The 26,896-nt window shown below is 37.6% G+C and overlaps 1 protein-coding gene across 15 annotated transcripts in view; it reads left to right on the forward strand.

Moving 5' to 3' along the window:
• Positions 1–26,896, forward strand: part of LOC308195541 (uncharacterized protein) — a 176,412-nt gene that overhangs the window by 71,395 nt on the left and 78,121 nt on the right. For 9 of the 15 annotated variants that reach the window (XR_013951599.1, XM_080593155.1, XM_080593150.1 and 6 more), the window contains exons 1-3: positions 12,385–12,527; positions 13,955–13,998; positions 17,684–17,769. Coding sequence is in view for 8 of the 15 variants with exons in the window: in XM_080593155.1 (XP_080449281.1) it covers positions 12,451–12,527; positions 13,955–13,998; positions 17,684–17,769 (207 nt within the window). In the remaining 7 variants the exon portion in view is untranslated. Of the gene's footprint in view, positions 1–12,384; positions 12,528–13,954; positions 13,999–14,086; positions 14,402–17,683; positions 17,770–18,755; positions 21,612–26,896 lie in introns of those variants that run through there. The other 6 variants (XR_013951600.1, XR_013951603.1, XR_013951604.1 and 3 more) reach the window with 6 other exon arrangements.

The following is a 26,896-nucleotide window of genomic DNA, read 5'->3' on the forward strand; positions in this document are numbered from 1 at the left end:
ATATTAAGCAAATTGCTGCAGGAGCGAATTGTTGCAGGAAGAGTGGAGTGTAAAGAAGCAGCAGCAGAAGAGCAGTAGCTGTTCATGAGACCATCCTTCCAATTATCTGCTGGTGTCTTCGTTAGATAGTAGTATGGTGTGTGAAACCTTGCTCTTGGCACGTTGCCAATGCAGTATTTTAACATGTACTCCTCACTTTTAAGCCTTCCACTGATAGCGAAGTTCTGGAGTACAGCTTGAAAGATACTTCGTAGTTGTTTCAGAACCACTTTAATCACATACTAAACAAATGGCACGAGAAAGATCACACTTATGTTGTCAGCTTCTAGGTGCCTTTTCAAATGGATGGGTGATATTAGCAATGAGAACAACATGATCCTAGTGGGTGGTAGGAAGAAGCTGTTCAGTCTTTTTTTCCCTGTTGCTTACCAAATGCTGTAGGAAGAAAGTTTTTTTGTGTGTGTGTTTTTCATTATGTCCCTAAATCATATAGAAGAAGTACTTCCAACAAGTTTTAACTTCCAGCTTAAGTAAATATTTGAATGGATCTGCTTTCTCTGGTTTACTCAAAATTTTTCAACTTACTGGTTACCAGAAAAGGGGCTTTGTAAGTGTTTTCAAGGAATCCATAACGGATATTGGACATTGCTTAATAATTGCTCCAAGGCTTTTAGTATATGTGGCCTGGAAGTATGCCATACAAGCAACAGTGAGTAACAACTCACTGGAGAATTCTCAATTCAGCTCAGAGACTGTTTTTCAAACTTTATTGTGAGTATGTTTGTCTCTTAACTTAGTAACTACTTGGAAGAGAGGAAGAGAGGAAACTCAAAAAGAATTGGAAATCTGAATTACCTTCTATTTTATGTTGACATGTTTCTTGATTGTTCTTTGTTTTATATACTGAATGCACATATAATTTTCCCAATTTCATCCATTTTCTCTTCTACATTTGGACCTTGGAGGCTGCTGGATCAGAGAAAATTCAAGTTTTCTCATCATTCAAATTGCAGAACATGTGCAAAGCAAATCAGTTTGAATTGGTAGTTAGCTAGCAGTGCGGGCTCAAGTTTGCACTTCCGTTTCCGAATAGACATAGCTTGTGTTGCCATCCCACTAACACTGCTGCAGTCAAGTCAGACATACTAAGTGACAGAGCCCCATTTCATTTTGCTTTATTTGGAAAAAAGAGTACAAAAAGACTTTGTTCCCTGTTCCGTGGAGTTCATATAGGCAACCCCTCCCCTTCAGAAAAGGAAAAAACAAACAAACAAACAAAAAAATACCAGTCTGCAACACATTCTACCTGTCAACATACAACAAAGGCTTGGTCCTTCAAAGACCACAGTACCAATGTGAAACTAGGTACCGAAGCCCATCAGTATTTTCTTGAGTAATAGACCCCATTTTGAACTTTTTTTGTTGTTCAACTTTCAACTATTCTTTTTTTCTTTACTACTTCAGGATTTTATAGATCGGTGTCTGCTATAATCATTTCTTATCACTTCTTACATCCTTCAGTCACCACTTAGCCATGTTTTCTACACTAACTCTCTCAGTTCCCCTTTATAATTTAGTCCTCTTAGCTGTATATATTTTCATGGTGCTAATGTTCTCCAGATTAGCAGTGTTTTTCATGTATTGGGATAGAACACTGGAATGTGCCAGACTCTAAAATAAATTCTTTTTAAGTTGTTAAAAATGTTATTTGGCTTAGTTGTGCCTTCCATGCTTGCAGTCTTGCCCTCTCAAACTTCACAAATTACTACACAGGGTAACTAAGCCAGGCACAATCATTACACTCTCCAAATTCTGAAATCACACAGCTCCCACTGAAAATTTAGTTTCTGAGAATTTTCTTAATACAAATTCTAGGCATTCTGAGTAAGAGCTAATACTGGCTTCATTGTATAAGCTATTGCACCCATCTCACCAGTCTTGTTGCCTAATAGCATCAATCCTGCAGATTTTTGGACTAGTTAGTAAGGATCAGATTTATGTGATGCTGAGCATAACTGTGCTAACAACAGCTGGGTATCATTTCTGTTTTGGTTATTTTCTCTTTATGATGTTGATTCATATCTAAACTGTGAACAACTGACTTACATTGCATATAACCTAGATAGTGGTCTAGATATTAAAGGTACTTTGTCACAATAGCAGATAAATTAATATGGTTGGCCGTACTGCTGTTCTGCATAGGGATGAAAAAAACAATCGAAAACCACTCTTCACTTATTGATGCTTATTTGGGACGAATATGTTCCACAGAGTATTATGATCGAGTAACACTTTTTCTCAGTTATGAACACCCATCGATTTTATTCTTTTTGCTAACAGATTCTGATCTATCTGTTTGTTTAGCGGTTGATATGTTACTTTGAAGGAATATCTTTTTAAAATATCAAAGCCATCTAGGGACAGAGTTGCCCTACGACTTAGTGGAATTAAAGACTGTAAAATCATCAACATTGTTTAAAACAATTATCCTCATCACATGACTTTTGAGTTTGCAGAATTATCTGCCACATATCCTAGCACTTTATTCCAATCATAGTTTTAAAACCAGGTTCTACCGAGTTCTTATATTCCCCTAAGAGTATAAAAAGCAACACAAAACAGAAAGGAGTGAAAATGCTGAGAAGTGGGGGGCGGGCAGGGAGGGAAAAGGAGGTTATTCCGGTCTCTAGTATCTCTGCCACTGGCTTACAATGTGTTACTGATATGTTGGTTGGGTGGGGTTTTTTTGTTTCATTGGTTTTGTTTTCTTTTTCTTTTTTTTTTTTTTTTTGGTCTCTGTTTTCCTATGCGCATTCTACCTATCTTTTCTCTTTCACTTTTACTTGCTTGGCAAACGTATTTAGGGGATTTTGATTTTACCTGGAATGTTTAGGGTCCAATAATTATTACAATATAAAGCCACTCTGGTGTGTCCCGGTATACATTTCATCTTATTTGCAGTTGTTGACACTTATATACTTATGTGTATATATAAAAAAATTAAAATGGTGTTCTGGATAGTGCAAATGTTTGGTCTAAACAGGTATTTTTTCCTGCAAAGAGAGTTCTCTGACAATATTTAAGAGAATGAATCCTACACGATTCCTAATCCAAAAATAATACTACAACAGTATATTTATAGCATTGCCAAAAGCTTTTTTTTAGAAACTTCTGATAATTCTGTGAATGTTTAGGGCTTCTTCTTACATATCTAGTACAGTGAGTGATGTCTCTGAGAGTCATCATCTGTGCTGCCTTAGGAGAAATTCTAGATGGTGACAGTCCTGTCTAGTCAAATATCAAATAAAATCATGAGATCCTCCTCAAACATATTTTTCAAGAAATGGCTCAGACATCTGGTCTTTCCTCTACTACTTTTCCTGTGTTTCATGAAGTTAAAGTAGTGTATATAATGCAAAACAACCAATTATCACCAGGTATTCCCATTTCTACAAGGCTCCACATTTTCATTTGAAACTCTCACTAGAAACGTAGCAGACTTTTTCATGATTATTAACTATCTCCAAGTTGTAGACATAGTCTCTGTCTAGAGTAGATATAACTATTAAAATACAGAAACAATATTTTATTACCTGAACATTAATAGAATGAGGTGCTTGGAAACTAAAGGAGCATTAGAGAAAATAGGACAATAATTTACCTGAAGGGGACTAGCATTTTAAAATTGTTTGGGTATTGACAGTAATAAATTCTGATAGCTTTTGAAAATTAGAGAGGATATCCTAAGTTACGAAGAATTCTGTTATCATTTGACATTACAAAACCCTTTTCTCCCACTGCAAGATATGCATATAATTTCCATGACGACCAATGGGAATTACTGTGCGCTGCCGTGACACAGGAACATCTCATATGTCCAGTGATGAAATGATATTGTACCTGAGCTGTAATTTAGGGTAGCATAAACTCTGATATACAATGAGAAAGCCACTAAACTTTTAAGAAAAACAGTCAGCAAGGGAAAGCTGTAAAGTCTACCTGCTGCCTAAAATACACTTTTTGTTTAAAACCACATTTACTTTTCCCATTCCAACCACTTTTAATGTGTGTTATAGACTGATACCGACTTGCAACAGATGGAGCTTTGTGGTGTCTCCCACACAGCTACTGTAGGGCGAGGGAACCGGCCCTAAATCATCCATACCATTAAACCGTTTGTGTTTTGCCTACTAGAGGTGGCTTATACCAAGTAGGACTGTCCCCAGAAATGCCCAGCACAAGCTGTAGCATATTCACACTGTGCGGGTTAGATGTGGTCATGCTGTTTTGGGAAGTAGGGCACTTCAGCTGCATGGATGTGAACAGGTGACCCCAGAGCCAGAGAGTAGTTCCTCTCCTGTTTGAACTGGTGAGACAGTGCCTGGAATTGTTCACTTGGCTTCAGATGGTGAATAAATTGCTGTAGAAGAGTTAAGAAAAAGAGAGGAACATATATAGTAAACTATGCATCTTTGTGGACTATGAATAATTGCAGCTTAAATGCATTTTCTTGATGCTTGCATACTCTCTGGATTTGTGTTACTTCAATAAAATCTATCGCTTAGTCCTAGCAAGCATATGATCTGTTTTGCATCACCAATATGCTGCATTGGCTTATGATAAGTATTTGCCACTGTAGTCAATACAATCTTATGTATTATAAATCAGATGGCATTTGTCTATAGCCTTAATATTTCCAAACTGATTGTACAGTATACAATTACACTATAATTATTTTATCCAGGGCATTTCTACAGTTACTTTTTTTAGGCTTGCATATGTGGGTAGTGGCTAGGGGAAGTTTTATTAGTTGTGTGATGTACATGAATATTTTCACCAAGCCACTTACAAAAACACAGGCTTCTCCACGTGATATTGTTTTACGTTGGTTAGGTAATACGTTGAAAATTAGTGCTAAATCATTTCCAATTATGTTGTTGAAGTTGAAATAACAGAATCAGTTATTTGTAATAATTCTTTGAGAAAAAAAAAAGTTTGCATGTGTTTTTTCTTTTTTTTTGTTTGTTGTTGTTGTTTTGTTATGTTTTGTTTTGTTTTTCTTTCATGGTGATTAGTATATTTCCATGTTCTTTTAACTTCTTTGGTACATCTCCAACATTTTGTTATTTACTTTTTTACTATCAGCCACTGTGCCCCACATTCTTAGTTTTTTTTTTCTTTTTTGTTTTTTTTTTTTTTTCCCCAGTTCTACCAGGTTAAATCTACCAAGTGAAAAAGAAGAACAAGGACAATGTGAAACTATGTAAAAATCTCACATTTTTGTTTCAGGAAAAGTAGTTTGCCATTTCTGTGTGCCATTCTGTATATCTGCCACATAGACAGCTATAGTAAACCAAAAACGATGCATATTTATTGAAGTACTTGAACTTTCATGTATGCTACTGTATGGTATAGGTCCTTTGATAGCGATGTGACATGGAAATCACGCTATAATCGTTTGAATGGGTAGACTGAAATTCTCTATATGCTCTATCCATGAAGTTCTACATGAAGCTGATATTAGTGAGTGAATTACTGTGAAAACTGGGTGTACATAGACTTTTTTGTTGTTTTCTCATGAACGTTACAGGGAAATTATAGAAAGAGTGTTCTGCAGTTAGGTTTTCTATTGTGTTGCTTGGGAATTGTCACAACCAGCAGTAATAAAGTTGTTGACTTTATCTGCCATTGAGCAGCAATACATAATGTTCCATAAGGCTTTCTAGAGCAACTGCTTAGGGTGTAGAAACAATTCTTTTTAGCTTGACAGTTATGGATTTGTAACAAAAATACCACCTTTTTATGGCTTATGCAAGTAAGTTTTCTAAATTCATATTGAAAAGAGCAAGAGAATGCATTCCATGGGCAAAACTAGACTTCATCTTATGGCTGTTGCCCTGGTGAAATATTTTCAGTAAATTACAGTCTTTATGCCGTCCTTGGATCTTCTGCAATCTCAGCTGCCACTGCTGTATAATGTACATTGATTTTTGTTTGGTATTCAGACAGAGAGAAAGCTGTTTAATCATTTGGTTTCTGACTTGTTAATAAAAAATCTGTCTACTTTAATAAGTTTATTTTTGATAAAACTACAATCTCTGCCACAGTTTGACATACTTTCTTATGTTTTTTAAAGTAACAAATGATGCTGAGGATGAGACAATATCACTGTAATTTCTTCTTACCAAGTGAATGCCTTCATGATTTGCAGTGCTGTTCAACATACAGAGAATTAAAGCTACTTGATCATTCTCCATAAGAACTGTAAATAAAGTTTTACAGTTGTCCCACATCAAGGGAAATGAAAGAAGAAAAAGGCAAGAGAGACCTCTGCTCATTAAAAAAAAAAAAAAAAGAGAGAGAGAGAAAAATCTAATAATGCAGAATGACATGCTTATTCTAAAATGTGAACATCTTTTATATCACTAACAGTTTTCCACTCCATCACATCTCATTGATATTCTGCTTCATTAAAGTCTCATGATAGAAAAGCTATTAATATGCAGAGGTAATTTTATATCAGATCGGGGGAGAAAAAAACAAGTCTAATAATATAATTACTGATGTTATATGATGGGAAATCACTAATATGATTAGAAGTGCCTGACAGATTATAGTAAGAGATTTGATAAAGTCCACCTGGGTTTGGAGGAGTCAATTGATCCAAGCCCCAGGTACTGTAGGGAAAAGGAAATAGAGGAAGCAGCAGGGCAGGACTCCAATTAGGAGATCATAAAACAAGCGTAAATCATTTTTTTTAATGTGTCTGCAGCTGGTTTGCACCTTGTAGCAGAACTCTTCTCTATGTTAAAAATATTCCTCCAATTTAGCATTTGGTTCTGTAACAATGCTTATGTGACAATGCAAAGACACTGTCAGTAAGACAATGGATTACATTCTGAAAAACTCCAAAAATTTTGAGCAACATTTGCTGTTCCATATTTCATTGACTATAGAAGAAAATGTAGTCCACAGAGCCAGATAAATCCCCTTTTTCACTTCTACCAGTGTAAAGCTGAAAGACCTATGGTGAAATTTTGGGACAGCAATGCATCCAACTAAAATATGTTTAAGACAGAATACATTTAAAAGATTTTTTCAGTGTGAAGGCATAAGAATTTCACCATTTGAGATGTTCAAACTGCATCAGCTTACTCAGTGGGCATGGATTCTTCAGGCATGTGTAAGAATAATTTTTAGACAAAGAAACTCAGAGTGTGTGAGCTAATAGCTCCCCAGAGGTACCTTGTGCACAGCTTCTATGTTGCATGATGTACAAAGGCTTGACTGAAAATGCAGAATTTTCTAGATTTTGTGAAGTCCCACAGGAGTGAATTTCTGCTACTATTTTCATGTAGGTGACAAAATGGTTGCTTAGAAATTTTTTAACGTATTTTATATTTATAGCTTAAGGAAGATCCTGTCTGACACTCTATAAACATATTTTGTGTTTCTCGGTTGGTTATTTATAACATAGTATGTTTGGCATTGTGGAAAGTTTGTTAAGCAGTTGTGATACAAATCAATTAAAGGAGAACCATGTTTCAGAGTATCCATTGATAACAGATAAGAGATAAGCATATTAACAGGGGAGAAGACAAAACTGAACATCAGAATAATATAGCACAGGAAGAAACAAGATACTATTTTCTCTAAATGGATGGATATCTGCATAGGAAAGCTCCACATTCATACTGATCTCAATTGTTTTCTTTGCATTATCAGAGCAGATTGAGAACAACATTTTTCAGATCATTATCATTATACCAACATGGTTCAGTTCAAAATAAGATATTATGATCTTTGATCCCTTCCGCCCAAACCCACTGATTCAGTGAGATATTCACAGGTCTGGCCTGATTACACAGGCTACAAGATTTATATATTATTTTTTTCTCAAGCAAGATTCAGAAAATGGTGTATATTCCTTTCATTATTGTGCCTTAATGCATTTCAGCTGCTTCTTAGTGGTAAAATAAATAGTGTAGAGGCATGGTGTTGGATCATTTCCTGCAGTTGCTAAGTTATAAGTACAGTTCTTGGCATGGTCTTGCCTCCTGACAATCAGAAAACTCCCAGACAATTCCCAGTCTCAGTTTGAGGATTAGCATGAGCTAGGGACTAACAGGAATAGGTAATTTGACCACAACCTCTCTGTTTTGGAAAGAAAGAAAATTTAACCCTACACACATGATCCATACATTGCCAGGTAGATCCTGGTCCATTTTTATTTACTAGTGCAGTTGAGGCAACACTAGCAGTAAGAGTCTAATCAAGTGTAGAACAGCCTCATTTCTCATAAGCATCCAAAAGTCACAACTCAAAACTCATTGTCTTTTATGAAGATTGAAAAATAATCTTTTTTTTTTTTTTTTTTTTTTTAAGCCAAAGATTCCATAAGGTAGTCTTTTGTTTTGTAACAGTCTGTGACTTTTTTTTTCCCCATCTTGGTTTAAGTTTCTGGCACTGCATCAATGCAACCTTATAACTATGGGCCTACATATATTAATTATAGAGTAGCTACCAATTATGACAGAATATGCATATGGCATACACAAAAAACAGTATTATACAAAAAAAAAAATTATCCACAGAAGAGTTTTGGACATCTGTTTAAGAGATACTTGTCTTTGATAAAATCCTCTCCTCTATAGAGTCTTTGCATGTGCTGTTCCACTTAAGCCCCATTCGTGCTTCCTGCCTGCAAAGAGAGGATTTTAGACATCTGGTCAGAGAATCCTCTTTTATTACAGACTTTTGAAATGTAAGAGAAATGGTGCATGCTACATTCCTTTACATTTGCTTCACCCAATTGGTCTAGCTGTTTGCAGTTGTAGCAGGTAGGTAAAAAGCACTAGATTTGCTCTTCCTTGGCCTCTTCTATTGCTATCATGTAGCTGTTGTTTAAATCCATAAGATGAAAAGTCTCTACTTGTGTTTTCCTTCTGCTAGTTCTGATTCCACTGTGCTGTGACTTGATCTCAGATAAGTGATTCTCTGGACTTAGTGGACATGACCCTGGTTTAACAAGCAAACCAAACGTAAACCTGTATTTGTCCTGCCAAACTCAAGGTGTGACAGAAAGGGTCATGGAGCCTCTGAGCTTTAAAATGGTTCTTCTTTTCTTCTCACAGGTTACAGTGCGCATTTTAACTCTTTCAGGCTGATGGCTAGCAAAGGAAATGCCCCTTCACGGTTGGAAAACATAGTGTATCATGAGCAAGCAAGGACCTGAAACTGAAAATAATAATTTGCATGCTAATCCTGGAAATCTCAAAGTTTATTTCCTCCCCAGACACAAAAAGTTATAAGAAATCAGACCATCTAGGTAAACCTCTGCTGAGAAACTGTGCCAATGAATGATTCCTAAATCATGTTTTTGCAAATATTGTACCGAGGAAATATGACATGACTGTGAAGAGCAATTATTTTGCTAGAAATTCATAGTTTATTCCACTGTGAGATATGTGCAATAATTGTGGATCGTATCTTCACCTATGGACAGACTTTACATAGCAGAGATTAGGGGACAAGGAAGAAAAAATTCCTTGATACAGCATTTTGAAATGCCTGACAGATTATGAAGTCATGCAAAGGTTTCCTATCTCTTCAATAAAACCTGAAGAAATGTGATTAATTCCTTTTGCTTCTCACAGAAGCGTGTATTCTAGAATTAATATCATCAGAGATATGTTTCCTTTCATCTTACTGCCATGAAACACTGCAAATAGCCTGGCTCTGTCTTCCTGAAGATCTCTTTACAGGTATTAGAAAGCTGCTGTTCAATCCCTCAGAAGTTGTCTTTTCTCCAGACTGAAAAAGCCGTTCTCTGTTCTCTGTTTCTCCTCACAGAGCCAGTGCCCCAGCCTCCTGAGCATCTTGTTGGCCCTCTGCTAAATTTGCTTCAGTTTCTTGATGTCTGCCATCAACTGGGAGTCCTAAAACGGGATATTCTAGACTATGCTTTTGTTGCAAGGGGTTATTTCTTTGCAGGACTTTTCATTTATCTTTGTTGAATTTCATGATGTTCCTGTGCGTCCACTTCTCCAGGATGTCTAGGTCCTTCTGAACGACCATCCTGCCTACCCTGGCATTGAGAGCACCAGCTGGGCCCCATTTATAGTCATCTGTAAACTTGCTGAGATCCTTTCTCCACCTCTTTCCGGTCATTGGAAGAAATGAGTGAACACTGACAGAGGTGTTAAACAGGACAGATCCCATTACAGTCTCCTGAGGTGATACTTTGGCACACTGTAGACCCCTGCCAGGGGGTCTACCACATCCAGGTAGAAAATGGCCATTAACTGCTTCCTGCTGAACCCTGCCAGCCAGCCAGTATTTTTAGTTACCTAGCTGTCCACCTATCCAGACCATAATGTCCTAACTGGACTACAAAAACACAGCAGCAGACAGCATTGAAACTCTTGCTAAAATCAAGGTAAACGACAGCTACAGCTTTCCCCCTGTCCACAAATCTAGGCATTTTACTATTGAGAGCAATCAGGTTGGTCAGGCATCGTTTATCCTTGGCAAGCCTATGCTGGCTGTTCCTGAGCACCTTCTTCTCCTCGAGGTGCCTGGGAATATGGCTTGAAAAGACTCGTTCCATGATATGTTGCAGGTGTTCAACACTACCAACTCAGAAGTCCTTTATTACAATCAAAAATGAGATATATATCTGCTTAAAAGATCTAGGCGTTGTGGTTTTTATAGCATTTTATAGCAAAATATATCTATTATCCCTCTTTTTTTTGGATACTTCAGTAATGCAGATGCTTCATGTATGATATTTTCTGGTCCAGTAGTCAGCAATAATGAAAGCCAGGTAATTGAACCAAGCATAATATGCTACTTGTCACTTTCAAAGCTTTCTAATTTTAGTGTCTGAGAATCTCATATACGGACTCTCAAATCAAACAAGCGGACACCTTCCTGCTGGAGACAGGGTGAGAATTTCCATTGAAATCCTAAGGGTATTTATGGGAGTTCTATTTAGTGATAGCTGGCTTCTGAGTGATATTTACCTAAGCTCTCCTTTTTTATTGGTATTTTCCAGACTGCAAACATAACAGAAAGTTCTGTCCATGTGACTCCAAGATATTGCAGGTGACTGTCAGCTTGATGCAGAAATTCACTTTGTCTCACTGCATCACAGTTTATGAAGTACAATGCAAATTCTTTGGTCTTTAGGGCATGTCATTTCCATGTCCAGTTTTTGAAATTAATTTACACCATTGCAAGACAAAGAAAGTGGAAATTTTCCTGCTGTCATACCCAGTAAGTATGAAAACTCAGTTTATGCCATTAAGGTCATGACCAAGTATCCCTACAGCCCAAATAATAAAGTTTAATAATCATTCTCAAGAAAAGTCAACCAGACAGTAAATCCAGCTGGTAATTTAGCACAATTTCAGGGACGCTCTAAGTTACAGAGGCTGGAATACTCCCTTGATGCAAGTCCTATGATATTACATTGCAATTTCATGGCACGTTCCTTCACCGCAATTTCCTTTTCCCAGTATGATCATTTCCCCCGACATGGGAGACAGTGAACTGTAGCGTATGGATTTCCCAGTGTTTATCATTCTCCAGAGGGTAACTATGAATCATCACAAGTCCATAAAGAATCCAGCCCTTAGTGGCAGAGATTCAGTGTTCAGCATATGCTTCTGCACAGTTATTGACGGTGGATGCATGGTCTAATATATACTTCTGAAGCAAGGCTTCAATGCTTTCTTTCTAAATCATATGTAAAGATATTTTTGGCATGCATCCATCCATATTCTGTCTGAAACAAGTTGAGGAAAGAAGCTGAATGTACTTTGGGAATTTTGTTTTGAGGAGATTTATACTTAATGGAGCTGTGGCTGCCAAAATTACTTTTTAAAATGTATGTTAAAAATAAAACCTATATGTATCTCAGGTCTACATATAACTGTTTTCTGCAGAACATAACCTACTAGTATGTCCTGCCAGAACATATGATACACCAATTTTGCCTCTTCTGATGGGGTAAATTCATGTCTGCCATATATCCCTTATAAATATTAATTGGTATTACTCCAGGGATGAATTTGGCTGCTTAGTACAGGAACAAGCCTGTTCATCTGGATGGATGTGCTTCCTTGAACACTGGCCAATGCCTAATTGGCCTAATGTCTGAAAATGCCTAATGTCTGAAAGGCAAAAGAAACTTTTCCTCATGAACTTGTTTAACAATATCATAGGTTCATGGGGAAAAAGAACGTATTTTCCTATGCCCATTAGTATTACTGATGACTTCTTCAGATGCAGAATAGAAGCATAATTTTTCAAAGGAAAATACAAGGTGAAAGCACTTGTTCTGAGTTAAACCTTTTCTGAGAGAACAACTGGGAAGAATTGGAGGCAGCAATCAGAGGCAACAGTGAGAGGCTGGGCCCCTATAAATCAGTTGGACTTGACGTAAAAATGCCTTGGGAACCAAAATATAGCCCTAAATGTCCTCTAAGGGCTTTCTGTGCACCCAGCATTTCCTGCGTAGAAAGGTAGTTTGTCTTTATCTTTATGCATGGCAAACTCATGGGCTGAGTTAATGAGAACTAAAGACTGCTTATTAGAAGCTGCTTCTCAGTGTTTCATGCAAGTTCATACATATTAGCTAATTTAAACTAGAATTTCAAGGGTTCACAATACTTCACCATGTATCATTTTTTCTCTGAATTTTATTTTTATACATATCTGGTCAAAGAATATTCATGAAATACTGTATTCAGAGATTAATGGCAAAATATAGTGAAATCAGTGAGTAATTTTCTTTAAGTAGAAAACTGGAATGATAGTCATACATTCTGTAGTTTCGCAGAGGGCAAAGTATGAGGATACTGTTGAAAGCATTATACATTAACAGCAGCAGGTGACACAGCCTCTCAGAGGTGCCAGAGCATGTCTTGGGGGAGGGGGGGGCTGGAAGTATTACAGCACAGAAAACAGCTGTCTCAGGAAATCACACAGCAGATATAGGAGTCCATTTCGCAAAAGAGGGAAATAAATAATAATATTATTAGATATTTTTGATGAGAGATCTCTAATTTTCCAGTTTTTGAAAAATCAGGCTATTAAGATCAGCTGTTGTCTTTCGTCTCCAAGACTGTGCTCTCACCAAATTAAAATTAAAACCTAAAAACATCCAGGGAAGTGCAGGGAAAAAAATGAATATATTATCATCATCCATTTTACTTATTTGCTGTCATCTGTAGGATCTAAACATTATCTCAGCTGCTGAAGATATAGTTTTCTAAGGTCTAGCTAACTTTAAGCTCTGACATAACCCTTTACTTTAACTATTTCCAGAGAAAAAACGGCCAAAAATGAACTACATGCTGCTAATATGTCTATGTGCATTAGAAGATACAGCTAAATTAAGTTGCCAGTACATTATATAAAGCAATACTATTCCTTTAATTGATACTTATTTTCATAGTGTCTTATTTCTGATTACTGGACTGACTCCAAGAAAGGACCATCCTGCAATAGAAATGGAATGGGCAGTTTTCTGGGTTATATGAGCCTGGGAATGGAGGAGCAGCACACCTTTGTTTTAGCAGACAAGTTATGACTGGTTGCAATACTTCAGTGGCTTCCCTAAGTCATTCACAGTGACCCAAGACTGAACCCAGGACCATGCCACAGCTGCTCTCCCTGTGTTTTTTTTTTTTTTAATTATTTTTTGTTTTTATTTATTTTTATTGTGTGTTCAAAAACACACCCCACCTATAGAGAACAGCATCTGGTTTTCTACAATGCAGCACCAGTGGCTGTTTCTGATCTGAAAATAACTCTTCTCAGAACAGTGAAATAATAAGATTTAGAACAAAACAAGTAACAAGTACCTTAGGAGCATGAGCTCAGGTAGGGACCTAACACCTATCAGAGCTTCCAGCTGATTCTAATACTTTCTTCTCTCTAATTACAGCCTCTGTTACCAGCCTTCCCTTTCGTTTCAGCAGTGTCAAGCAGGTGAGCTTCCATCACCATGATACAACTATTGGATGCAGCATTTTGGGTGGAGCTCATCAGCATGCTATATATAGAAGCAAGCTCCATCAGCCTTACTTTGTTCATTAGGTCTTTTTAGTGATGATTATTTTAGAGGGAACTGGTCCAGCTTAAGATATATTGGTGTCTTTGGACAGTTTGTTAAGATTTAAGAAGGAACGAAGGCCTGAGTTGTTGTCTTATGCTGCTGGAGTACACTTAAGAAAATTAGATGGTGACATTATGTGTCCAGAGGAGTGGATGTTTTCCAGCTCTATATGTTCCTGTTTTTTGTTTTGTTTGTTTGTTTGTTTTTTGTGGCAATCTACTTGCTGAAAGGAGTGGAAACAATTGTGGTAGTCTTGAAAGAAGCCAAAAAGAAAAGGTTTGTTAGCAGTTACACTAATCCCTATGCATTTCAGGTGGCAGTAGCAGCAGCTACTATTTTGTTTTACTGGTATTTGGACAGGCAACCTCTGAAAAAAAGGAGTGGGGCTTATAACTATCATAGTTGAGGCTGTAGCATACTTTGAGTGTCTTGGCAACAGAGAGATGACAGTAACACAATGCTTAATGGTGGCTGGAAAGGATTTGTGTTCCTAGAACGCAGGGGACCAGGAAGATGTCCACAATTATGATTTGATAATGGAGGGAGATCCTGTGTTTATGTTGACTTATGAGCATTTATTGTTGTTTGCATTGTGGTATTTCTAGACCTTAGGACATATTCAGGCTTAAGAACATAGCGAAAGGTAGTCTTTACCGCAAGACTTAATTCAGTGTAACAGAGATGGAGTGTTCTTCTGGAGAATGCTGTGTGTTTTTTATACTCGTGTCTCAAGTGAATGAGCTGTTTTACAATACTGTAGCTTGTGAAGTTCCATTGTAGTTAGTGTTTCATGTAAATGCTAACTTGCAGTAAAAGGAAGAAAATCCATTTTGCGCTGCAGTTTAACTGTTTCATTCTTTCTACTGTGTGGACCCCATTACAAGACCCTCGTCAGGCAGGACAAATTTCCAATGTGCAATAACCTTCTGTCAGGGAAGAGTACAAATATCCTATTTCTTGAAAGGGTCTTGTCCAAATTTCATTTAGAATAAACAAAACAGTTGAAAGATTAGTATCTAAGTAGCTTTTTAGTTGATTTGCTTCCAATGTAAAGAGTGATGACCAAGGTGACCATTCTGTAAGAGCAACAAAATTTTGCATTGTTCCTCTTGATGTGTGAAATGCATGCAAAATTGTTTGAAAAGTGCAAGTTGATTAGTAAAAGAAAGCTTGCAGTAATTGTAGTGAAATCAAAAAAAGAACTAAGGAAGAGCATTGTAAAGAATACATTTAATTGTATGTAATTACTTGACGTATATTTCAATCAGAGGAAGAAAGGGAAAGGAGCATGCTAAATGGTGTTTGTATGGCAATTATGCTGAGATGATTTTCCCAAATGACTGAACTTGGTGTGAGTTTTGAATTAAAAAAATAATAATAATGTCAGTTGTTTCTAGCTGCTTTTAAAAATTGTTATAACTTTTTCTTCACTGTGATTAGTCAAAACGCTCTGCCCTGTCCTTCGCATACATTCGCATGTTTGATAAAGTTCACTTTCTTTTCTGGTAATACTCTGCAAGCAAATTATGTAGAATACAAGTCCAGCAGAACTTGAAACATCAACACACAAGTAAAAAGCTTTGAGCCATATGATGCTGCAGCCATTTAAATGTGCAAATGCCCTAAAACTGAGCTGCTCAGTTGAATGAGTTTTTGACATACCAAGTTTGATGTCTTTGAATGAATTACAGTCTACTTTAAAGTAAGGATATGTGTATTGCAGAGGAAAGTGGAAGCAGTCTGTGAGCAGGGTTCCTGGTGTGAATTCAAATGCTCTTGTCTCTGTACAAGTAATCACAGTTGACTGTGCTAAATCATTAATAAATTGAAGGTCACATCCTATCCATCACTTTAATCTGTTTCCCATGGGTAGTAAAGTTTAGAGATGTAATAACTTGTTCTATTTTATAATCACTTTTTATACTGGAGAAGTTCATGCAAATGTTTTCCTTTTTGGGCTTAGGGTTAATGCAGGAAGATGATGTTACTGGTGACAAGCAAATGAGTGTACTGGTACAACTGGGGTGAGGTGGGGGATTAGGACATTCTGAGAAGTTGAATGATTTTTCTTGTTCTCCTGGCATCATCTGCTAAGCACATTGTATGTTTTTAAGGTGGTCAAGAAAATGCACAGTATTAATACCCAGAGATGGTGAAATCTGAATGTAGATGAGTTCTCTAAGTATGCATCTTGGTGTGCACACCATCAGGAGATGTCACTGAGGACCATAGATGGCTATTTTAACTGGAACACTTGTAATTTACAATGCTATTTTTTGCCTCTGATCTACTTTTAATCCAGAAAAAAAGTCTCAGACTTGTACTGAAGTTACATTCTGAAGGATATATTTACATTCTGTTCTGAGGCTTTATCAAATCTGACTCTGGACAGCACTGTAGCAGCAGCAGTGTAGAGTTCAAAATACTGCTGAACTTTTTAGCTGCCTTATGCTGAGCTACCACTGTTGCAGATTCACAGACTGGTTTGGGTTGGGAGGGACCTAAAAGATTATGTAATTCCAACCCCCCTGCCAGGGGCGGGAACACCTCCCACCAGACCAGGATCCTCAAAGTCTCATCCAGCCTGGCCTTGAACACTTTGAGGGATGGGGCATCCACAGCTTCTGGGAAACCTGTTCCAGTGCCTCAGTGCCCTCTGAGTAAAGAACTTCTTCATGATGTGTAACCTAAACCTACTCTCTTTTGGTTTAAAGCTATTCCCCCTTGTCCTATCACTACTCTCCCTGGGGAGTTCCTCCCCACCTTTCCTGTAGGCCCCTGTTAGGGGGTGTGCTCACCACAACTGAAATATATTCTCAATCCTGGGTGCTTGTAAGAGGCATGAGAGCCTTATGCCAAATTCTAGCCTAAATTCTAAACCAAGTGCAAGTGTGAGACTGTGATGCCTGTCCTGGCTTGTGCAGGTTGAAAGGTTAGATGATTAAGTCTAATTCTGTTGTGGCCTACATGGCCCCCGCTTTTCCCCCCACCTTTTAGGCACATGTTCCCAAAAAGGTCCACTGTGAGGAGCTGTTTTCTGTCAGTGGACAAATCGTGGCTCACAGTAAAAGCTGTTGTTGACTTACTGGGAATATATGCATTTTCCTCTTTCTGTAGCAAAAGAACTTAGGGAGCTTTTTTGGAGAATTGAAGAGTTTCTTTCTCTATGGCTCTGCTAAACAGATCAACCATGGTTGATGCCACGAGAAAGTGTTTTAAGGTTCTCCTGGCTACAAGACAGCTGTTGTCCCCTGCCTCCCCTCCTGATGAGTTTCTGCAGCATACAGTGGGCTGCATAAGTATACATTTGTCAGAATGTGGACACACATTTTAGGTAAAAATGCATGTACTTCTTATTTGCTTGCTGAGCAGTGCTGTGGAAGCCTTCATATATATGAGTGCACGTGGGACTTGTGTGTTTTTCATTGCATTAGCTGACTTGGCAAATACTCCAATTAACGAAAACCATAAGGGGAAATGGAAAACGTGGCCTAACGTTTTATTTCCATGTTGATGCATTATGATGATTCCCTTAAAATGTCTTGTCTTATTCTTCAGGGAGCCCTTATCTGCATATGATGTTCACAAAGGGCCTGCTGGAACATCCAAGTCCAGTCTGCACTTGTGAAGCACCTGCTCTGCAGGTAAGTTTTCAAAATAAATTTGTTTCTTTCAGTGGTCCTGCAAGATACAGATCTGGAGAGAAAACTGAAAATAACAAACCCACTACAGTGTCATAAAGTATGTTTCTCATCTTCTCTAAGGATGAAACATCTCAGTGATAAAATACAAAAAGTTGATAGATGTCAGCTTTGTATGGAAATTCTATGGACTAGGATGTCAATTCCCACATTTATTCAAAAGGAACCTGCATGATGTTTCCATAATGTGATGTCTAGCTCACATGTGCTGTGTGGTAGCAGTGACCTTCTTTCTGCTCTGGATTGCTAGTCTGGCTACAGTGGAAGGGCTTAGAGAGAGGGTTGCAAGCGAGGGGAGCGCTGCAGCATGTAGTCCTGTGGGAGCGCACACTTGCTAACAGGATCCTCTGCTCTCGTGATGTTCTTCCTGTGCCACAGCAAGGCAGACTTCTTGTGGGGATCTGAAGGGTGGAAGTTGACAGTGTAAAAAGTCAGTGCAAAACATGAGCCTTCTGCAATTAATAGGAATTTGGAATGGGCACCTCATCAAGGTGATTTTTTTAACCTTATAGGTAGTATAGGCCTGTAGTTTTTATGTAAACTGGATCTGTTGTCCTTATTAAGGACAAAAGGGTGAAAGAGAAAGCTTAAGAAACTGAGCCAGGTGTTTCTCTCCAATTCCTTGGTGAAATTGGCTCTGCCCTGAGGTAACAGGGTCAAGTGTCAAGATTTTATTGAAATAATAAACAAGAAAGCAAGAGTTAAATGTCCATGTCAGAAAATCACTGCAACTTTGTGAGGCTGATGAAGAACAGATCAAATCAACTTCCTATCACAGTAGCAGTAGCTTGCCTAATTCAAATTTCTACTGTAAAAAAAAAAAAACTCTACGTGAAATCTGATGAAAATATTTTATTTCTGTGAGAGTGTAGTCCTTTCTTAACCTTGTATAAAGAAATGGAAGAAGCAATTGTTTTCCTTTTAACCAGGACTCTTATCGATAATCCACCCAGAAATGGGACATGATTTCTGCTGGCAAAAGAAATGAGCAAGTCATTATCCAGGATTGATGGTTAACTTAGCCATTTAATGATGTATAAGAGGAGCTAAATGACTTTTTTTGGTTTTACAGTTTGTACTTTCTCTTTATATTTCATTATTGTTTAAAAAAAAAAGCTATTATTTGCGTTTATCTTGTAATACATAATCTTTGTAAGATGAGAAAGATGAGTAATCACTGGTCATATCAGGTTCTCATTTTCTCACCTTCACTCTGGGGACTTCTACTAAGGAGAGGACAAATTCCTTCTGGGATATGTTGATGCTTGCATTTTCCAGTGAAGTTATGCTTACAATGTTGATATAGAGGTGAACCCAAGCAGTTCTCATAAAGCTTCCAGCTGTAACCGTTCTCCAGAATGCTTTGACAAATAGAGCTGTGGTTTCTGTACAGCTGAAACCAAACAATGGAGATGTAATGAAACTTTGGGTTCTGTGGATATCTCCTGACAAGGGATGGCTGATTTGATGTAAGGAGCTGATCAGATGGAAATAATCAGTGAACCAAATATTATACTTTGCAGTGTGTGTACAATTGCCTTGGTAGCTTTCAAAAGAGCATATTTATCCTTGTAGTTGGGGATTTTAAGAAGTTCACCTTGTTCTTGTGCCTCAAAAACTATCTTCATTCTTTAAGCCCAAGACATGTTCATACTTTGTAGATTTAGTAAAATAAAAAAGGGCTTTTTTCTTTGTGGATGTCAGGTCTTTGGCAGTTATATCTGTCAATGTCTGTACACTTGATATATGCTGTTGTAATTGGTCTCCAACTTCAAAATAACCAAGTTTAAAAATAAAAAAAACAAGAAAACTGTGAGGAGAGAATACTGATATTATCTGTGAGGGAAGAATAGAGCTCAGAAGTGAACTTGGAACTGTCCCTCATCATCTTTTAGAAACTGATCAGCCTATCCATCCTCAATCACGACTGACTTCGGTGCTGGGCAGGAGAACTAGGCGCTAATTCCAAATGGCAATTATTGAAGAACCAGTCAAAGTAGAATGATCTGTGTTTATATGTTAACATTTCTACCGGAATGAGTTTCTTTTGCTATAATACTATTGAAGTTTTCTGAGACCTGCTAATGTAAACTTATATCAGTATGTAACTGTAGCTGTGTTCTAGTCCTGTTCTGTTTGGCAACTTTTGCTCCATGCTATACCTATGTCAAAACAGGTTCATTGGTGAAATTTGCTTCTATGTTTTTTTCTTCTGAAGGTATTCATCTGATGTATTTCTTTAAGATTTATTACAGACGAACATTTAACTGCTAGTGTTCTCGTGGTCGAATAAAACATAACTAAGCTCCTGGAAAAATGGACATTTTTTTTTTTAAAAAAAAAAGGAAAGGAAGCTTAGGTCTTTAACAATAAATTACCTTCTGTGCTGCTTGTCTGTAGCCTTTTTTTATTTCACTCTAATGGAACACCATGTGTCTAAGTGGGGACATATTCTCTAGTACTGTGTAATTGAGTGGTATGTGACTTAATTGGGATGCATGCAGAAGTGGGTTTAAATCAAAGAGTTAGGGAGCAAGTGAGAAGATAACTCTTCATATCCCAGTGTACTAGTGCTGGGAAGGTTGTCATGGAATTTCCAGACAGATTTTATAGATGCCAGAGGTCTAGGTATTTTGAATACACTTCAGCCCAGCAGAGCCTCCTTGGCATGTTCTCCGCTGCTGTGGCAGTGTTAAATTTTGACAGTGTTTTACAAGTGAAACAAGATACTATAGGAGTGGTGTCCTGACATCTGAAACAAGGTACTATGGTGATGGTGTCCTGCCATCTGAAACAAGATACTACAGGGATGATGTCCTGATATAGATTGTGAAACCTTGACCCCTTTGTTTTAGCAGCAGCATTTCCAAGAGGAAGACACCACCCCACACACACTACTATTTCCTATATCATCGGGTCAGTTATGATACTGAAAATGGCTTTAGAGGATGTATGAATTGAAGGTCTCTTTTGCCCCTAAGGCGGTAGGGGTCAGCTCAGCTGCTGGTCACTTTTGGTCTGTGTAGTGTTATAAACAATTTAAGTTTGTGGTAGCGAACTACCACCTTGATTACTAATCTGACTCCTCCTTTTCAATTTTTATTTTTATTACTTGGAGATCAGCCATTGGACTGTGGAGGCATTCAACTCCCAGAGCCTTGGGAAGGCATGCTGTTAGTGAAAGTTCAGTAATTATATTTTATCATGAGACCTGGAGTGGTTTCTTTGTGGTGGTGATCTTAAGAAGGTGCTCACTAGGGGACCAGTGTCTTCTTCCTTGCAGACTTCTGAGGATGATGTTTGCTAACAGTGCCAAAAAAATCCACAGGTTCACTGTATGTGCACAGATTTTTTGAACAGCTGCTGATGGGATCCTGTTAGAATTGCTTTTCCTTCTGTCTATAATCAGCAGAATTCCTCTGCCTCAGTATTTTGGGTGAGTGGACCCACTCTAAGCACCCACTTTACTTCCTGTCTTTGCTAGGGATTGTGTTCTTAGTGACACATCACCAAGAGAATGGCTACCACAATAGGTACTATCAAACTTGTCATTTCTTCCTTTCCTACTTCTTTCCCTTGGTCCATAAAAGGTTTTAGCCCTGACAATATTTCTATTCGGTTCATGTTCTAACAAGTCTCGTGTTAGTTGTGAGGTGGTAGCACTGAAGCTGCTGACCGTGCCATTATTATATGATCCCTTGACATCCCTCAAATATCTGAGAAGGTAGAAACCATGAACTTTTTACACGTTGTGAAGTAAACTGCAAAATCGCTTTCAGGAATTAAGGCAAAGCCTTCAACTAATTCTATTCCTTTATAGGCAGAGAGAAAAATTTAGGTGGCATTGACTGAAATCCAGTTGAGGTAATTTTGCAAGACTGCTTCTAGGGAAGAAGCAAGAGTTCAGCCCCCCAAATGGATTGAAAGCAGACTGTCTGCAAGCAAGTGTTGAACCTGAAGAAAAGATCTGGGTGCTTGTTAAGCTATTGAAGGCTCTATCTGACAGCTGTGCTTCATGAATATAAAAATATGTAAAGCAAGAGGTCTCTCGAGAAATGGGTACTTGACTGTTCATTGGTTCTTTCTAGTGACATTTTAGTGCCAAGGATGCTTGATATGAGATGAGGCTAGGGATATAAATAGGAGGAGAGGAATAATTGCATACTGTGAATGAGGAAGGACTGTGGTGTTCTAAAACGATTTCTGCTTGGCTGTTAGGATGCAGAGGTTTTGATTTTTCTACCTTGGATGTATTTCAGGGTGGTGATACCACTTAAATGTTCTCAACTTGGAAACCAGAACTATGGCTGGTCTAGTTGTTAGTCATTAGTCTGTTGAATCTCTTTTATCAGGTTAGTTTTAATATAAGTTCCAGGCCTTGATCTTTTATCCCTATGAGGAGTTGGTGGTTCTATTAAATTGAAATCAATCTCATAATATGATCTTTTATAGCTTTTTTTTTTCTTAACATAAGATGCCTTTGGTTCTTTTAGTCCCTCTGTGGAATAAATGAGGATAGTTCTTTTTTAAATAACTAAGGTCTGAGGCTCTAATACCTGTCCTTTCTCAGCTGGACTCAATTACTTTCATACTTATTTTTACATTCTCTTTCCATGGAGAGGCATTGATGTCGTAAAGTGTGTCCCTCCTTTTAAGATTCTCATCAGTGAGGAATTATATTAAAGTAATGAGGCAGAAATTAGCTGGGATTAAAGAGTTATAAAAAGGGAAATTGCCAAAAATGAGGAGGTTTTCTATGAGCACAAGTATCTAAATACAGTCTTCGTAGAATAGCAATAAAATATGATCTAGTGATAATAAATCTGTAAAAGGAAATGGTATTTGGATATATTTCCCATTTTCTTACTGTGATAGAGGAAATTGCAAGAAATTCATCGCTGTCATCACAAAGTCATTCCTTCTGTTTATGATTGCTTTGCTTAGTGTTACTAAAAATTAAAATTGGTTTACTGAAAAAACCTGCTATGAACCAGTCAGAGCTCACTCATCTCCTAAACAATGTTATTACATATTCTGAACCTCAGGAATGAATATAGGAAGGTGAGGGGGAACAGGCAGGCCAGTGAGAGCATCTGCTGAATGTCTGCTCCATCTCCCCATTTTCACATGGAAATAATACATGACAGTGTTTCTTGCACGTTCCCTTCCCTTGTAAGTGATTCCAATAACCACAGTGGTATCAACCTAGCGTCAAAACACAGGGGAAATCTTCATAATGATGAGCTTTGTGGATATTTAAAATGGGGGCAAGCTCCGTCTCTTCTTTGATAGAAACGGCAAGGAGAGGTTTATCCAGCCATTCTTCATCTTGTTCAGATTGTGTTGCAAGAAGAGCTTGACGAATACCTCAGAAATCAGCTACTAAAATCCCTGCCTTGCACAGTGAATAGTCATACTTCTACCTTTCTTGTGTTATCTCTAAGAGACTCTTGCCTTGTTGCATATTGCATGCACAAACACTTATCAGAATAGGTTGTCTTCATTTGCTAATATTACATTTTCTTACGTGTAAGTCTTCTTGAAATAGCTGTTTATCTTCTGTTAATGAAACAAAAACAACAACATAACTATCTGCCCGATCACAACTGTCTTTCAAAGAAGAAAGGATGTATTTTTAATATTTCTTGATTTGTTTGAAAGCTTAAAGTTGAAGGTAACTCTGAATCTTGGCTTTATGACATGTTTCTATATCCATGACCTATAAACTGTATGCATACCTGGTTATAGCTCTGGTCCTCTGATACACACCTACACCACAAGATGTGACCAGGAGATTCATTGTGCTGTCTGCTGTCCATTGAAATTAAACACGGGTGCTCAGGGAGCGGAGGAGGGAGCTTCAATGAAGTCTTGTAGATCACCTGAAGGAGATGGTTGAGATGATGCCTGCAGGGTATCGTGTGAGTGAACATATGAATTGGACTAGAATTTCGTGGAAGCCTCATTAAATTAGGGCTATAGGCCAAATAAAGAAGTTCAATCATATGAATATACATGACGATGGAACGATTCACAATCTTTGGTTTTTAAATGACCAAAGAGGCATTGAAGAGGACTAAAGAGTATGAAGAGTAATGGGTTTTCTATAACATGATTAAATTTATGTGTGTAAGTTAGGCAGTGTAGTGCATTGCCCACCTAGTAAATTTTACACAAACTCTGCGCAGTATTTCCCCAAAGCACTTAATTCAGTCACATCAAAGCCTTGTTTTCCCATAATGCTATTCCTGCTTTTCAGCAGGGACTATCATGGTGACAAATTAGAACTCTTTAATTTTTTTTATGTTAAATTGTTGTCCCAGAAAATCTCTGCTCTTTCTTATAATGCAAAATATTTTTATTCTCGTCACAATAAGAAAAAAGTGGAATATCTTGCTCAAGTTACAGAACAGGTGAGGGTAAATTATTAAATAGAAAAAAGGTATATATTTCAATAGAGACAGGAAATGGAAGACTTTGGACCAAACATTAACTATCTAGTGGAAACAATCTGCCAGCCACAGTTACAGTAGCTACTGTTACCCTGTTATAGCCAATTTATGGAAGAAATGCAATCATGCTCACAGTGCTACATGTGAGTAGGGCCAGTGCTTAAACAGAATGGCTTACAGGTATAGTAATGGACATGTTTGGAACAGGGATGTTTTTCTGAATGTATTGAAATACAGTATATTTTATTTCATTCTCCCAAACTGTTAAAATATGCTATTGTAGCATGAGTAGCAGTGGTACATCTGCATCATTTTTGTTGAGTAGAGTTTTGCATTAATATAACTGGGGAAAAACCTTTCTTTTAATTACTATGAATCCCGGTTCATTGTTCGAGAACAATTTCCGATGTGGTTGTATTAAGACTAGTGTAGTTACCTGTGCACAAACTCTAAAGTTTATCTGTGAGAATGCAGCCATAGTCCTGTTTTTTTCCCAGAGGTATTCAGTCCTGATGTACCTGTATATGTATGTAAACACTCACCTGTGCCTGCACCCTCGCAGAGAATATGCACTATGTATGCACATGCATTCGCCTACACATCCTTATAAAATATATATAAATACTTAGACATTATTTAAATTCTTTTAATATGAATCTCTCTATATGTACCTGAATATATGCAGGCCATATATGTGAATTTACGGCATACGTGCATTTATTCCAACACACATTTGACAGGATAGCTAGGACTCTCTAAAATAGATGTTTGTGCTGGGTTGTGAAGGAGACTGTTGCATTCATTCAGGGAATGCCTTCCCAATTTCACTATTTGCACTGCCATGTTTCCATGTTTTATTTTTTTATTTTTTATTTTTTGATAATTTGATAAGTGGAAGAAATTAAGTTCCTGATGTTGTGTGATATACCCATGCCCTCCTACCACAAGGAAATAAGTATGTAAAGAGAAATACATGGGGAAGAAGCAGCCTTTCTGCCCCAAAGAGATGATAAAGGGGTGATAAGAAAGCCTTGAGCAGCTCCTCCCTTGGTGATGTTTAACAGCAGGAGCAAGGCTTTGCTAAGTGGTGGATCCTGAGGGGAGTTGCAGGTGGGAGTTAGCCTCACAAACGAGATGAGACTTTAAAGGACCTGATGTGAAGAACTAGGAATGATGCGTCTAGGGAAGATAGTGCTGAATGCGATCTTAACTGTGCACTTGACCTACATTTCTTCAGTGTTAAAAACATCTGTTGTGAGTTATATATACATATTATTATTATTTAATCTTGCTTCATAAAAAATCTGCTTCAGATTAGACAGGGAAATAGTACACATCCTTCAGATGAGTAATTCTTACAGCTCCACAGTGGACCGCTTTTTCAGATTCCACAACGGTAATGCTAACATGGTTCACTTCCTCTGTGTAATGATATCTGATTTACAGATTCATAACACACTGAAATAATTGTTCTAGTGATCAGCAGCGGATAGAAAATCCCCTTGGCATGCAGCAAGATAACGGGGAGAGCACGTAAAATCAAATGCAGGCTGAAACAGCTTGTAGTAATAGCGATATCTGTACCTTTAAAAATAGCAGTTGTAGTTAAAGGACACAAGCAGGAAGTATGTAGGTAGAAATAATGTGATTTATTAAGACTTTATGTTATGTGAACAGGCATAATCACAAAATGCATGTGCCAATAAATGTAGATAGATTAATTTTAAAACGAAGTAAAATGATTTCTGAAAGCAAAAAGTGAAAAACGACACTTTTATTATATTGACTGGCATTTAATTATTTAAATGCCTAATGTGCATTTTGCTTTTGGATAATTAGTTGTCATTTTCCAAAAGCAATTATATTTTAAATGTTACCACAGTTTTTTGAAGGGAAACTTAGACTTTTGTTCTTGTGGTTGAATCGGTATTCAGATCCAAGACTTGCACAAAATGTGTTTTCCTCAGAGGAATATGTATGGCAAAGAGTGGTAATACATGGGCAGGGTTTATCTCTCTCTGAAAAAAAGAAATGATAAATAAGAATTTCTAATCAAGCTATCACATGCTGCTGTGCCAGGTACAAAGTGATTCTTCTGACTAACCTCATACTACGTGAACACATTGTTTCTCCTATACCTGCAGAACTTCCCTCTCTGTTATACGGATGAAAATGGGGTTGCTTCAGTTCTTGTACAGCAGTTTCCCCCATGTGGCTTGAACTTGTGTCCCTCTGCCGATTATGTATTTACTTAAATTATTCTACTTTCATCCTGTTTTAGTTCCTAGGGAAGATTACTCTCCAGTGCGGGTAACAGTTCAGCTAGAAGTTCTGAGCATAAATGAGGGAAGTTAAAATTATCATAGCAAAATTTAGATAACAATACATATTTTTGCTGTGTAGAACACCTTGTAGTGATAGCTACTGTATGGTTTGCGGGCCCAGTCAAAACACAGGTGAGCTGTTGAACCATTTAGAATTGCAGGGAAATTTCTGAGAATTCGCTCATAATAGGCTCGGAAAGGAGCAAAGATGAAGTAGCACCACAAGCTTTGTGTTCCAATGCTTTCCCTTTCTGCAGAAGTAACTAAACCATGACTGCCCACTGCAGAGTGCTT

This window comes from Anser brachyrhynchus (genome assembly GCF_964034855.1).
Source record: "Anser brachyrhynchus genome assembly, chromosome: 5".
NCBI classification, from domain to species: domain Eukaryota; kingdom Metazoa; phylum Chordata; class Aves; order Anseriformes; family Anatidae; genus Anser; species Anser brachyrhynchus.